Genomic DNA, 15,457 nt, shown 5'->3' on the forward strand with positions numbered 1-15,457 from the left:
ACTCAAACTCGGAAATTCCGATTTTGTGTATGTTGGCAACAGAATGTTGGTCACACTGAACTCGGTAGCACCGATGCAGTTTCAGTTGCACCGATTTGGTGGGAATGGCTAGGGTTCTATCTGAGATTCAAACTCGGTGGGTCCGATATGGAAATGTTGGTGACACCGAATTTGTGAATGTGGAACTTGAGAGAGTGGATATGTGGGAAAAATGACTGAGTGTTTTGGTGGCTAGCTTTGAGTATTTGAGCAATCAGTTCATTTTACTACCTCACCCCCTTTTAATAGTATTGGCTTTCCTACGGACTCAAAAATGATTTATCACAAATATAAAATGAAGAGTCTTCTAGCTTGAAGGTTGAGCCAATATTATTCCTTTCTTGCATCTAGAGGTATCTCCACATAAACCTTAAGTCATAGCATCTTTTGAAATTTTTCTGAAATATATCTGGAAAACACATTAGTCCAATGATGCATATGTTGTGATCAATTATCAAAAACCACCCTAGGGAGCAATTGTGCTTTCAATACGCCACTCCCTCTGCCCCAACCATCTGCCGCGTACGTGAGGGGCGTCCATCCGAGGCATCGATGCAGGGAGTGCAACTGGATCGGCTATGTCATGGTGGCCACCGAAAAGGGAAAGCCCGCGCTCGGGCGCCGGTACATGGTCGTCGCATGGTGCAGCGCGATCCGGGCTCTGGAGCTGCACAAATTCTTGGTGCAACGCGGTTGGATCTCCATCTACATCCTTGCCGACCTGACATCCACCAAGAACAAGGACATGCCAGCGACAAGGTAATCTTGTGAATACCATGAAGGTACTGTCATGTACATGGTACACATGGTTTAGTGTTGAGTTCACTTGTAGCTACATGCTCGTGCAACCATGGGTTTTAGGTGCGGGATGAGGTAATACATTATATGCAAGGTAATAGATAACTCTACTGGAAGATCTTTGTATTTTTTTGGAAAGATCGAGCACCTGAACCCAAGATCGAATATGCAAGGACCAATGAAGGAATTGTGGACCTTCATATTAAATATTTATTACCTTCTTGCCTTCTTTAGTTTTTTACAGGTTACATGAACTACGTTTTTTCAAGTGTCTTTAAACTACACGAAGTAAGTTTCTTATATCGTATTGGAATCTACATATTGTGTCATATTGTGTCTTACATATAGGCGTTCGTGCATGCGGTCATAATATAGTTCTTGACAGTCATACAGAGAGCCAAACATGCCACCTTCTCAAATAAAATGTGTTCATTCAAATGTTAAGAAATTCTTTAACAAAACGTGTCCTACAATACTCGAACGTGGTCATCGTCGTTCGTAGCAGCCATTCATGCAAAAATATTTTAGAAATCAAGCACTATATCAATTTGAAAATCAAACCTTCAATGCAATTTATTAGCTAGAAATTTAGTTACATGTGCAATTAATTAGGTCCATTTAAATAGGAATGGGAAAGAAGAAGATGAGGCGTCGATGCCTACCACACTAATGTTAACGTGGTGCTGATTGGCGTCAATGAAACGGGTTAACGAATACTCCCTCACTGCGGTGAAGAGTATACGTTTGGTTTTAAAATTTGTCCACAAAAGAGTGTACTTCCATCTTTCCAAGGCACTTTAAAGTAGAAAAATGCTTCTCTCCCATCACACAATAATCAAGACTAATAGCATAACTTCTACATGCACTTAGCTCATTAGGAGTTGGGTAATTAAAGAGGAGAGAGATGGTGGCTTGTACCTTTCCAATGCATTTTTTTACTTCCCTTCATAGTTTGTCCTAAAATGTCTATATGTACATTTTTTATGGGACGGAGGGAGTAGGCTAAGAGTAAAAGATGTAGGGTAGGACGAGTAAGAGAAGAACGATAATTATCCCTTGTAGCAATGAACGGTATGTGAGATGGAGTTGAAACTTATTGATGACTATACGAGTTCACGTTGCCACTCACTTCCAATGTCGATGTGTGTTTTCATTGTCGGTGACGATAATTATTTTTTACAGTCAATATTATGTGTTATTTTAACCCACTCTATTATATTGTTAACATGAACAAGTTTATCATTATTGCAATGCACGATGAAGATGAGGTGGACGTCGTTTGATTTTAAAGGAGGTGCCTCCAGCCAGAAATGTATCGTCCACGGCGGAAAACCAAGCGGAAGGGGGGGGGGGTCTGTCAAAAAAAAGGTGCATTGTGGGATGGTGGTTTTGTGTTGAATTCAGATATTAGAGATAACATGTCGCATATTTCATAGCAACTCAGGAGCATTTTGCTAGTATTGCTAAGAGCAAGTACAATAAGCTGAGTCAGCTGGCTATAAGGAATAAACTAATATATTTTTGTTTAGTTAGAGGAAAGAAAAGAGGAGAGAGAAGGTAAGCGGGCTCTTAGCTAAAAGCCAGCTTTAGCACGTGCTCCTAGACATTTTGTGAGTATGAAAGGTGTGCCATATAATAAAAAAGTAGTACACATTTGCAATGAACTATTGTACATGTTGACTATAAAATGGGTTATAGATGACATGTCAATGCCTTATAGCCAACAACTGCGTATACTATTGTACGTGCTCTAGGTAGCTTGAAATTAAATGCAGCACGTCACAATTTTAGGCAACAGACCATTGACCATCCTACAAAATGAGTTATATTCAATTTATTATGTCTACTCGTTATCTCGCTTGCAGGCAGGCCAGGGCTCACCCAAAGTCTCAGCACACACATGGGCCATCTTCAGATCGTAGCCCGGAGGACCGTCTGCCAGCTCAGCGCGGATCCATTCAAGGCCGCGCCCGAGGAACTAGCCGTTACAACACCCCACTTTCCCCACTATCTCCCCCATCATCGTCTCCACCTAGGATTCTTCCTCTACTACTAGTCTACTACCATACCAGACGCCCTCCTCTCCTCCCCGCAACCCTCCCAAATCCCCAAGCCACAGCCAAAATTTCCAGTCGCAAATTCCCCAATCCGCGGCAACGTCGACCCAAATCCTCGCTCCTGGGGCTCGCGCGTCGCGGCGACGATGATGTTCACGGAGGGCCTCGACGAGTCGGCCATCAGCTGGATCAAGCAGGGCACGGATACTCCCCCCGCCCCCGCCGCGGCGAGGTCTCCACTGGCGGAGCGGCTGCCTCTGGGACAGATCTCGGAGGGCGCGGCGGCGCCCAGGAGCCCCGCGCTGTACAACAGGGCGTGCGTCGGCCTCTTCTCCCCCAAGAGTCTGCCGCCGCCGGTGCGAACCGCCACGCGCCACTCGGGGCTCCTCTGCCGCCACTCCGTGCTCCTCGCCGCGGACTCTGAGGAGGAGGAGGAGGGGGAGGAGAGCGTCGCATCCTGGGGGCTCACCGAGGACTGCGGTTACGGCTACTTCTCTGACCACACGGCCGAGGAGGACGGGGTGTGCTCCAGTGACTCCAGCCTGTTCCGGAGGGCGAGGGACCTGTACGGAAATGGCGTCGAGGACGAGGTCACGTCGCAGTTCAGACGGAGGGGCGGCGGGCTTGCACGGGGGCAGTCCAAGGAGAACCTTCGGGTCGAGGTGCGAGCCGCGGCCGCGGCCGCGTTTGCCGGGAGAAGCTCCCTTGGTCAGGATCAGGTGGACTGCAGCTCGCGTGTAAGGATGCTACTCCAGCTTGCTTGATATTTCCACTGTAAATTAGGGGTTAAGGAATCCTGTTGGTTAACAGTTCCATGTTTCTTCATGCTTCATAATTAGAAGATTGCATAGGTGCGCGTATGTGCTGGCAAAAGTAGCAAGCAACTCTAATTATTATTTTCATATCCAGCAGCGCTACGTTGATACGCAGAAATTCCAGGATTTCGGGCCACCAAGTGCTCCCCCAATTGCACGAGATGGGGAGGTGGATGGCATTTTCGATGAAATTGGTGAGAGCAACGACCACTTCTTCTTACTGCCAACACAGTTCCTTTGTATTTCCCTTTGCCAGGAAAAGATAATTAGATCATTACTTGGTGTGCAAATAGCTGACGAGAACGGAGGCTTCAAGAAGACTGAGATCTCCTCAGTGGCGGATATACTGGCTCAAGATGTCCATGAGCTTCCGAGGTGCAGTAGATCATAATTTACATTTTGGAGTAGTTCAGGCACACGATTCCCTTTTTTTCCCGCCTAACAGAAAAAATGAAATTCAGATCAAATGTTCAGGCGGATGGTGTTCAGATGCCGTACATCGAGAACAATTTATTAGCTCAGATACCCAGCTTCACAACTAAGTGAGTTTTTCATTTACTTGCTACCCATCTGTAGACGTTTCATCTGTTTCCTGCTCTTAACTTCTTATCGACCACTTTTTTACTTGACAGTGTCCAAAATGCATGGCAATCATTTGTTGCATATGATGCATGTTTTCGGCTTTGTCTGAATGCATGGGCAAAAAATTGCATGGAGGCTCCAGAATTCCTCCGCGATGAGTGCATGGTACTTAGAAGCGCCTTTGGGTATGCAACAACTCATGCATGAATTAATGTTCTGGGTAATCTTGCTTTATGTTATTTGACCTTAATTTTCCTTTGGGCTCACAGCTTATGATTTTTTTATGATGAATAGAATACAGAAATTTTTGCTTCATCCAAAGCATAAGAATCAAGATGATGGAAAACATACCTATGATAAGGATGAAAGTTGTAGCATGAAGGCAAGGAAACTGGTTAAACGGATTGAGATCGAAGGTATGAATCGGCAACCAAAGAACATCATTTTTATAGATTTCAACTTCAGTTTTTCTTTCAATGGAAATAATATCACCGAGTAAACTCGTCTTGGAAATGAAAAGTTAACAATCTACGCATTGCAGAATGCAAGTGTTCAGATTAGTTAGCGTGTGTGCTCAAAAAAAAGGTTTGTTCTCATATTCTTATTGTTTGTTAACAGTAAGAAAGATACGTGTTGTACCGCAAAGACCAAAGCTTCGCGCAACATCATCCTTTAGAAATCTCTACATGCAAGCTGGTAGCGAGTATGTCAGACAGATTTCTAAGATTCTGAAGAGCCAGGTTACTATGCTGACATCCACATCATCTACATCTTTGCCTGAAGGTTAAAAGGATGCAAATGTTTTTTATGGCTTATACCTGACAGAGTTCATTTCTGTATTTAGTAACACAATATCATACTTGCAGAAATGTTTACATGCACACTAGAATTAAAAAGCTCCCGCAAAGGTCAAGAAAGAGATTCCGTTTCTCTGCAATATTTGAAGCCGGGGACTGGTGAATCTCAACTCTTGTAAGTCTGCTATTCTCCCTCCGTTCCAAATATCTGAACCTTAATTTTGTCCTAAGTCAAACTTCTTTAAGCTTGATCAAGTCTATAATAAATATATTAAAATCTACAATACCAAATTAGTTTCATTAGATTCATCATAACATATATTTCCATACTATATATATTTGAATTTGTAGATATTGGCTGTATATATTGATGTCCGTAGATATTGGCATATTTTTCTATAGAGTTGGTTAAACATAGAGAAGTTTAACTTGGAACAATACCAGAACTTCGAATAATTGGGAACACAGAAAATAGCTATAGATTGTGATACACTTGCATATTCGTTCTGTCAATGGAACCAAAATATTTGCTCAGATAATGTTATTGAACTATATTAACAGATATACTTAGCATATTTGATGTTGTAAAACATTAGCATAGTTTTGTGTTGACTTGGTCAAACATAGAGAAGTTTAACCTAGAACAAAACTAGAACTTCAAATATTTGGGAACAAAGAAAATAGCTATGATTGTGTTATGCACTTAGGGCATCTCTAGCCGATTCCCTAAATAGCTATAGAGTGAAAATTTCAGTTTTACTCCTCTAACCGGCACCTAGACCTAAACCGCTTATAGGAGTAAAAAAATTACTCCTCCATCGAAAATTTGGCCCGCGGTGCCTAAATACAGTCACCCCCCACGCTGCCAAGTAAATCCCCCCCCCCCCACCTGTTCTCCCGCCCACCCGGCGCAACTGTTCCTGCCGCCGCCTCCCCCACACGTCACCGCCGCCACCGATGACCGCTGCTCCGGCTGGAATGGGTGGCAAAGACCTCGCCGACCACTGCCGTTGGCGCCTCGCCATCTTAAACCACCCTAGTGCCGCCGCCCGCATTGAAGAAAAGGTTGGGGACCAAAAATGTTGTCCGGACCATCACATTGGCAATTACCGCCGGTAGCAAGGTCGCCGGGGTGGCCACTAAGTCTCCAGCAACGGCGGCAAGCGAGCTAGGGAGCCGACGACTGCCGTGGACACCATTGCCGAAGGGGTGGGGCAAAGAAGAAGATGAACACGGTTATTGTACAGTTATTGTTGGGGGCTGATGGATGATGAAGTTTGTTGTTGTCGTAGTGCGGAGATGCACACGGTGACGCATATGCTTGGGCTTGGGCTTGGGCTTGGCCTCCTCTTGATCATCGAATATCGACAACTCATGTGACATCCACGATTTTTGGCGTCTTTGGAGGTGTCACATACTCGTGTGACTCCTCTATTGATTCGGTATTCGATGATCAAGAGGAGGCCGAGGTCGAGGAGATGGCCGAAGAGGAAGAGGTGGATGATCCCATGGAGGCCAAGTAGGACAACAACTCTGTGGATGTCACATGAAGCCGCACCTAAGGTTCTCTTAAGCATCGTTGGGGCACCATCCAAGACCAATGCATCCGGTTGCATTGATCAAGTGAATCCTTCGCCACCTAGCGGTGTGCCGGCCACGGAGTATGGCCCCATCATCCAAGATATCTTCAAACATAGAAAGAAGAAGTTCGGTCACAAGTCCTTCACTTTGTATCATTGCTCGTGGGGAGATTTTGACCCAAACGGAGGTCTCTCTTCAGAATGGTGGTGGTGGTGGAGGGGGGGGATGTGTATGGTGATGGTTGTGGTGATTTCTTTGGCAAGGATGGTGTTTGAGTTCGTGCATGCCATGGATTGGCCTCGATCCGCAACATAAAACATGCTATGTTGTGGCGATTTTGGATCAAACTTGATCGAAGATGTGATGTCTTTGGCGAGGACGGTGTTTGAGTTCATGCATGCCATGGATTGGCCTCGATCCGCAACATAAAACATGCTATGTTGTGGTGATTTTGGATCAAACTTGATCGATGATGTGATGTCTTTTGGATGAACTATGCATTTTTAATTTGAATACCTTGATCCGTGGAACCTTATGCTTGTTAACCGTGTATGGTCGTGGTTGTGGTGATTTCTTTGGCGAGGACGGTGTTTGAGTTCGTGCATGCCATGGATTGTGATGTCTTTTGGATGAACTACGCATTTTTAATTTGAATACCTTGATCCGTGGAACCTTATGCTTGTTAACTGTGTATGGTGGTTGTGGTGATTTCTTTGGTGAGGACGGTGTTTGAGTTCGTGCATGCCATGGATTGGCCTCGATCCGCAACATAAAACATGCTATGTTGTGGTGATTTTGGATCAAACTTGATCGATGATATGATGTCTTTGGCGAGGACGGTGTTTGAGTTCGTGCATGCCATGGATTGGCCTCGATCCACAACATAAAACATGCTATGTTGTGGTGATTTTGGATCAAACTTGATCGATGATGTGATGTCTTTGGCGAGGACGGTGTTTGAGTTCGTGCATGCCATGGATTGGCCTCGATCCACAACATAAAACATGCTATGTTGTGGTGATTTTGGATCAAACTTGATCGATGATGTGATGTCTTTTGGATGAACTACGCATTTTTAATTTGAATACCTTGATACGTGAAACCTTATGCTTGTTAACTGTTTATGTGTTGTGCATGTTTATCTTCAAATATTTGAATGATTGATGATATTTTGTGCAATTTTGTGTATTTCATTCGGCTAGGCAAACAGAATTGAGCAAAAAAAATACTCCACTAAGTTTAGGGGATTGGATAGGTCCGGCCACCTTTAGAGGAGTAAAATTTTACTCCAATAAGTTTACTCGGTGGTTCCTCTATTTTGTAAGGGATCGGCTAGAGGTGCCCTTACATATTCTTTCTATCAGTGGAATTAAAATATTTGCTCAGATAATGTTCTTGAACCATCTACTAACAGTTAATACTTATGCTTCAGTTATCTAGAGGGCCAGGGAGATGATATTCTTGTTGAAGTACAAGACAACAATAGGGTTGTCATAGGCCGTGCAGAAATTCAAGTTTCATCATTCAGTGATGCCCACGTATGTATTCTCAGCGCTCGCACCCTCATTGTTGTAGTTGATTCATGACTGTACTGACAAGTAGCTAAAATGCATTTCTCAATTGTACAAATTTGGAAACAGCAGGAGGAATTCACCAGATGGTGGCCTCTATATCTTGAGGATCAAGAATGTGTGGGCAAAATTCAGCTTTGTCTGAACTTGTCCACGCCTTCGGACAATTATGGATCTGCAAAGGTCTACTCTTTTATTTTCCTACTTATACAATTATTTTGTAAACGTTAAGCATCTATCTTAATCTTGGATGGTATTGTAAAAGTAGATGCCGCAAGGTGGTCTGGCTGTCGATACTATAATATATGACATGGTTCTGGAAGCAGCAATGGGAGCTCAAAATTTCAACAGCAAAATGTTGCACATCAGTGGTTCGTGGAAATGGCTGCTGGATGAATTTTCTGATTACTATGGGGTATCAGATGCATATAGAAAATTGAGGTGATATATTATTTGGTTGTGTATGTTCAATGATGGCTAGTAAATATAGCAAAACTTGATATTGGTATCTATGACATTTTACAGGTACCTTTGTTACATTTTAAATGTGGCAACGCCAACAAAGGATTGCTTGGAACTTACATATGAGTTGCTTCTCCCTGTCATGAAAGCACGGGATGACAGAACTTTAACAAGACAAGAGGTACCCTTTACATTAGGCTACTCCCGGTGGGTTGTCTTGTTTTTTGAGGTCACTTGTTGCATCATCAGTGTTTACATACAATTTCCCCATTGCATAGTATCTTAAAGTAAAGTGTTGTATCTTAAGCTCTTTTGTGGACCATTCAAGCATTTTTATGATTGTTTCTAGGGCCTTGTGACAAAGGCTGTATCTAAGATACAACTATAATCTCTCTCGTCATTAACTAGGATGTCACCATGCATTTGGCCTATTTGCACCTTGGAGCACTGGGAGGGGCCCTAAACAGGTCATGTGCCAATACAACATGAACAAATAGCGAATAATTCGTAGAAGTTTAACATGTCCTAGGGAACACGATGTGTACTAATTTCTAGGTTGCTAATACCCCTGGTTTTTCTTTAAGTGGAAGGTGGTCATTAGCTTTCACTAGACGAGGTAATCTTTTTTTTTATACATGAAAATGGTTCCATACAAATACTGCCAGATGACAAGAATATATAGGCCAATACTTTGAAAATGTCCTTGCGAACACAATGTGTACTAAATTCTAGACTACCAGCAACCCAGTTTTTTTCTTTAAGAGAAAGCTGGTTGTTAGCTTTCACGAGACAAGAGAGGTCTTTACATTAAGAAGGTTGCATGCAAATACCGCCAGACGACATGAATACATAAGATAAGCCAATAACTCAACTCATATAGATGTAAGAAGTTCAATGTCCAAGTGAACACAGCGTGTGCTAAAATAGGCTGGTTACAAAATCAGGTGTGCCAAAGGTACAGCCACCCAGTGATCCTCTCTTTTCATCACTTATGCCAGCCTTGATTATTTTTTATTTGTGTGCAGAGAAGTATACTGCTTGACTGCGAAGATAGGATCAATGTTCTTCTTGCGATTGTGTTCGAAAATTATAAATCACTGGATGAGCATTCTATTACGGGCTTATCAGAGCTATTTGGCCCCATATCAGATTGTGCTGCACCAGCTTTGGCACCTGCAGTTCAGATATTCAGTGTACTGCATGATATACTCTCTAATGAAGCACAGAGCATACTCAGGAGCTATCTGCAGGTCAGACATCTGAAATGCATACTCTAATGAAGTATTTTCATTCAGATACCATTTTTTTCTCAGAGCGATGAGTCGCACATGTCTAACTTATATAGGGGGTGGTGAAGGCATTTATGTTTCCAATTTTATAGCTCAAATATATGTGATAGAACTTGTTTTATGCTGATTGTTCAAACACAGTACAAGCTAACGAGTTTATCATTATGATTATTTCCAACATCAGCTAAACATTTCATAATATTTAGTAGTCCACTTTGGTGACTTGTGTATTTAATAGTCCAAGTTTGGAGACAAGTGAATTAGGAATGAATTGGAAAACATGCCTCATTGGTTCGCATTTGGTGCAGCTTGCTCTGAAAATTATATACTCCCGCTGTCCACAAATGTAAGGCGTTTTGGCTGTGGACACAGGGAGTACCATAGATTTGATAGATGGATTAAAGTTTCACCTATGATGCAACTTGCACTTAAACTAGCATAAATAAAGGGTATATGCCTCTTTTGTTGCTTCTTTGTATAACCATAGGTAAACAAATAATCTCCCTTTTACAGACTGCTGCTGCAAAGAGGTGCAGGAGGCATATGATTGAGACAGACGAGTTCATGTCAAGCAATAATGACAACCTTCTTACAGACGAGATGACTATTTCTGCTGCCTATCTCAAAATGAAGACACTATGCATTAACATAAGTCTTGAGATTCAAGCAGACATCAAGATTCACAATCAGAACATACTCCCAAGGTAGCAAATATATGCTTGCTCTAGTAAAAATATTTCCGTTTGCTTAGATACTACTCAGAACTCCCCTCACATTGTCCTCTTTTAGTTCGATAGATCTTCCAAACATATCAGCATCCCTGTATAGTACAGAACTATGCAAACGATTGAAGGGTTTTCTCTCTGCAAGCCCTCCATCAAGACCCTTACAACATGTTGCTGAACTGCTCATTGCGACTGCTGACTTTGAGAGAGATCTTGACTCCTGGCAAGTCAGGTAAAATACAAACAGCCAATAGTTTTTACTGTATTCTCCAATTTATATGTGTGTCTCCAAATGCCCAAACAGCAAATTCTTTTCAGCTGATTCATTTTGTCTCATTATACAATTGTAGACCTGTTCATGGGGGTGTACTTTCGAGGGAGTTGTTTCATGATTACATTATGGTGTGGATTGAAGATACCCGGTTGCACTTGCTTGATTATTGCAAAGCTGAGAAGGTAACCATAAACACATATACTCCCTCCGTTTCTAAATATAAGACCTTTTAGAGATTTCACTATGAACTACATACGGAGCAAAATGAATGAATCTACGCTCTAAAATATGTCTATATGCATCCGTATGTTGTTCATAATAAAATCTCTAAAAGGTCTTATATTTAGGAACGGAGGGAGTATTAGATAATAAAAAACAGATCGCTTGGCTGACCTTAGCAGCTGGACTTCCTTGCATAATTCCTCACCTCCTTTTGCAGTTATCCTATCCTGCAGCATCTACAACTTCACCATTTGTTGAGCAAGTATATGAGCAAATAAAAGAAAGCATACATGAGTATGGAGTAGTTATCAACAGATGGCCTCAATATCTAATGAGTTTGGAGAGTGTATGTACCACCATCTGCATCCCCTTGAATCAGTTCCCATATTTTTCATGTACTGCACTCGACTGATATTCCTTTTATTATTCAGGCTATTGCTGATGTCGAAAGGGAAGTTATGAAGGCACTGGAGAAGCAATACATGGAGACTCTAATGCCTCTGAGAGACGGCATACCAAAAATTCTTGAGAAGCATGTTCAAAGACTGACAAGGAGACAATCGGTAGCTCCATATGTTGTGCCAAATCAGGTATATATGCTTGCACTATATCATGTAGTTTGTTCAGTGGGTCGTTCACTAATGACCGGCATTGTTCTTCGTCACAGTTAGGAACATTCATGAATACAGTTAAAAGAATGCTAGATGTGTTACACTGCCGTGTTGAGGAGATTCTCAAATCGTGGGCAGCATATCTAACCATAGCAAACGGGACCACACTTTTTGGAGAGCAAATGAACTCCATCACAGTCATGTTGAGAAAGAAGTACAAGAAATACCTGCAGGCAATAGTGGAGAAGATTGTTAGTGAAGTAAGGACTGTTCTGACACATTCTTAACGTTAATGTCGTTCTTCATCTGATTTAGATAAGACATATTACAATGGATAGAAGTCATAACTTTCATTGTTGATTTCAGACACAAGCTAATCGGACTACAAGGCTAAAACGAATTCTTGAAGAAACAAAAGAGACTGAAGGTGAAAGTGAAATGCGTGAAAGGATGCAGGCTCTCCGTGCACAACTCTCTGATTCCATACACAACCTCCACGGGGTCTTTTCCTGCAGAATATTTGTCGCTATTTGCCGAGGTTTCTGGGATAGGTTGGGCCAGGTAAATACAACGAGAAAAAACTTTGGTTCCAAATGCTGCCATGACAAATTATGCTTACATATCAACTTCATTTTGGCAGACTGTGTTGAGGTTTCTCGAGAGCAGAAAGGAGAACAGGATTTGGTATCGTGGATCCGATTACGCTTTAGGGGTAAGCCCACACTCATCATCAATATTTATCTTATACTATTAGGGAAGCAGCTCTAAGAAATGAAAACAGTTATCAGAAAATAATAATATGGAATAATAGAACGGGCAAAGTACACCGAGATAATCTAATAACTATGTACCTGCTGTGTTTATGTTAGGAAAGTAGCTCCTATATTTGGGAAGAAGCTCTCTATGTAATGAAAACTGTTATTGGGAAAAAAATATCAGTGCAGTAGCTTATATGGACGGAAGGAGTAAGAAATTAGGTATAACTACAGTGTTCCTCGCAAAAAAAGATGCTATTATAGTGCTTATAAAGTTTTCATCGCATCATAGAGAACCCTGGACCAAATTTCCAGTGTGTTGTTTCATGTATTATCAAGGGACGGCAAAGTTCCATCTGAAACTATAGACCACAGTGCAACATCTTGACAACAGTAAGGGAGTAGATACTTAGGATGATGGAATAATTAATACTGTATGTGGTTTAAAAATCTGTTAGTCCTGAGGAGCTATCTTGTGCAGATCCTGGATGATGTCTTTGCATCAGAGATGCAAAAGCTGCTGGGCAACGCTCTCCAGGACAAGGACCTGGATCCACCACAATCGGTGATTGACGCTCGTTCTATCCTTTGTTGAGGGCGGCGGGGTAGGAGAAGAACCGTCTAACATTCAGATGGATCTCTGCTAAGATCTGAAATATGTTCGAGATTAAACTTCGGTTTTGCTTTGTTTAGTGTGCAGAATTTATGTATACATGTAGAGATGTCCCCATTCTTTCTGTTCATAGTGGGTTGGTAATTGTTTCAGAAAGTGAAGAGGAAAATTGTGTAATTGGTTAGTGGCAAGCAAGATGTGCTTTCCAAAGAGTGTATTTGGAATTTTAAAAGGAGTGTATATTTGGCAGCTTTCTTTGAAAAGTTCAGTTACGTGATTACATGTTGGAAATTTGGCTGTCACAGGATTTGTCTTCAGGGTTTCCAATTGTTAAAAGGAGTGTATTTGGTCTGTTAAGTGGATCACAAACCTCTCTTTGACGGTTTCCAATTGTTAAAAGGAGTGTATTTGGTTAGTGGCAAGCAAGATGTGCTTTCCAAAGAGTGTATTTGGAATTTTAAAAGGAGTGTATATTTGGCAGCTTTCTTTGAAAAGTTCAGTTACGTGATTACATGTTGGAAATTTGGCTGTCACAGGATTTGTCTTCAGGGTTTCCAATTGTTAAAAGGAGTGTATTTGGTCTGTTAAGTGGATCACAAACCTCTCTTTGACGGTTTCCAATTGTTAAAAGGAGTGTATTTGGTCTTTGTTAAGTAGATCACAAATCTCTCTTTGACGGTGAATTAGTATAAAGCTGAGATGGAGAACAATTTGGGAAGCTCATGCGAACACTTTGTAGGGGTCAAATGCATGTTTCCAAATGTTTACCTATTCTTCCAAAGTAACTGAAATAACGACAGCTGAATCAAAGATAATATGATAATTAAGTAACATACCCGATATATGAGTCTAACAAGAAAAGCAAGCACATCATCAAAACTGAATACAGAACAAAGCATTGAGCTAAGGAGCGGAATAGAGAAGTATTCAATATATTTTAAGATAAGGGAAATGAACAATTTGATATGAAGATGCAAATCACACAAAGTAAATTGGCATGAAGAAATTAGAACCCATCAGCTCGATCAAGACACATGATTTTGTTGACCAAGTTCAAGTTGTTGGCAGAACTCTATATCTGACTCGAGGGGCTTAGCCAAAGCTGTCAAGACACGAAAGTATTCACCCTATGCTCTTTTGAGCCAGGTTCACTTAGAAGCCGACTAACTACTCGAGGTTGATATTGTGGTCATCTTCGAACCTTAACTGACTTGTCCTTCAACTAGCCCACATGTTGGAGGCTATGAACAGACACCTAATCGTTTGGAAGATGCAAAATCTTCAAGATTAACAAGTCTTTAATGAACTTCAATTAGTGTCTTCATTGATGCCCAGTGACGTTACTATTGGGATCCGCTCAAATTCGTTAGGATAATGAGTTGATAGGCCAACACCTGTCTCAGTTCACGCGAAGCATCGAACCGTTTAAGGTTGAGGTAGTGGTTATTTGTAGACGGGGTCACGACCCATGTGGCTAATATGACCGATGGACTCAACGTGCCCACGAACGTATTGTCTCGATTCACACGGAGCATCGAACAATTTAAGGTTGAGGTAGGGGTATTAATAGACGGGGTCACAATCCATGGGGCTGATATGAAATTTTGAAGTGTGAAATTCCTCGACATAAGATAGCCTTATAGCAGGTTTCCTAATAGCGTGATTTGCCTAAAGAAGAATAAATGTTTTCAGAACATTTTTAGGGGTCACAACCAATAGTTAAACCAAATCCTCTCATACTTTCACGTGTGTATACTCACAAACACCTTTGTGTCTTAACCACTTCTGTCATAATTCATCCAAAAACTACAAAGAGGGCAAAATTGGTTAAAGTTTGGTGATTGATAACAAAATTGGTTAAAGTTTTAACAAAGATAATAATTCGAAAGAAAAAAATTCATGATATAGTTCGGAATTATGGAGAACTCCCCCTCATTGCATGTTTACTTAAGCTTCTAGCCACATAAGTTATTCTTTAGTATTTGCTCAATATTTCTTCATACCGCCGTGTATTGTTCCGGTGACTCTATACTTCTTCGAAGAATTAGTTTTTTCAAAGAGTTTGGCATAAGCTCCCATTCACCTCCTCTGGTCGATTAACTTGGTCTTAGAAGACATATAGTATTACATCATCAAGCAAGTGTAGTTTTGCAAACCACTTCTCATGAGTGAAACAAGCTACAACCATCACCCAGCTACAATTAACAAAGAAGACAATTGCTTAGAAAATTACAACAAAATGAAACCTACCCCTTCGCAATTCATT

The 15,457-nt window shown here is 41.5% G+C and overlaps 1 protein-coding gene across 3 annotated transcripts; it reads left to right on the forward strand.

Annotated features, from left to right (window-relative positions):
- Positions 1–2,848: 2,848 nt before the first annotated feature.
- LOC123401524 lies at positions 2,849–13,702 on the forward strand. 3 transcript variants are annotated; one of them, XM_045095351.1, is made up of 22 exons: positions 2,849–3,631; positions 3,804–3,903; positions 4,003–4,084; positions 4,171–4,251; positions 4,342–4,476; positions 4,586–4,707; positions 4,910–5,074; positions 5,158–5,263; positions 8,102–8,207; positions 8,310–8,423; positions 8,509–8,681; positions 8,766–8,883; positions 9,728–9,952; positions 10,505–10,695; positions 10,781–10,948; positions 11,067–11,172; positions 11,430–11,558; positions 11,644–11,802; positions 11,880–12,083; positions 12,190–12,384; positions 12,464–12,535; positions 13,060–13,702. In XM_045095351.1, the coding sequence occupies exons 1-22, from the start codon at positions 3,041–3,043 to the stop codon at positions 13,171–13,173; spliced, it is 3,456 nt and encodes a 1,151-aa protein (XP_044951286.1). In that variant the 5' UTR covers positions 2,849–3,040; the 3' UTR covers positions 13,174–13,702. The 3 variants fall into 3 exon arrangements, with proteins under 3 accessions (XP_044951286.1, XP_044951288.1, XP_044951287.1); XM_045095353.1 differs by having other exon boundaries at positions 8,313–8,423; XM_045095352.1 differs by having other exon boundaries at positions 3,807–3,903.
- Positions 13,703–15,457: the final 1,755 nt, after the last annotated feature.

The sequence above is a fragment of the Hordeum vulgare genome, chromosome 6H (genome assembly GCF_904849725.1).
Source record: "Hordeum vulgare subsp. vulgare chromosome 6H, MorexV3_pseudomolecules_assembly, whole genome shotgun sequence".
Classification (NCBI taxonomy): Eukaryota; Viridiplantae; Streptophyta; class Magnoliopsida; order Poales; family Poaceae; genus Hordeum; species Hordeum vulgare.

Bases quoted from the DNA above. Each gene is read 5' to 3' on its own strand.
- LOC123401524 (XM_045095351.1), top strand. From the start codon at position 3,041: ATGATGTTCACGGAGGGCCTCGACGAGTCGGCCATCAGCTGGATCAAG. The intron at 5,264-8,101 runs GTAAGTCTGCTA...CTTATGCTTCAG, and splicing joins ACTGGTGAATCTCAACTCTT to TTATCTAGAGGGCCAGGGAG. The intron at 9,953-10,504 runs GTCAGACATCTG...TCCCTTTTACAG, and splicing joins TACTCAGGAGCTATCTGCAG to ACTGCTGCTGCAAAGAGGTG.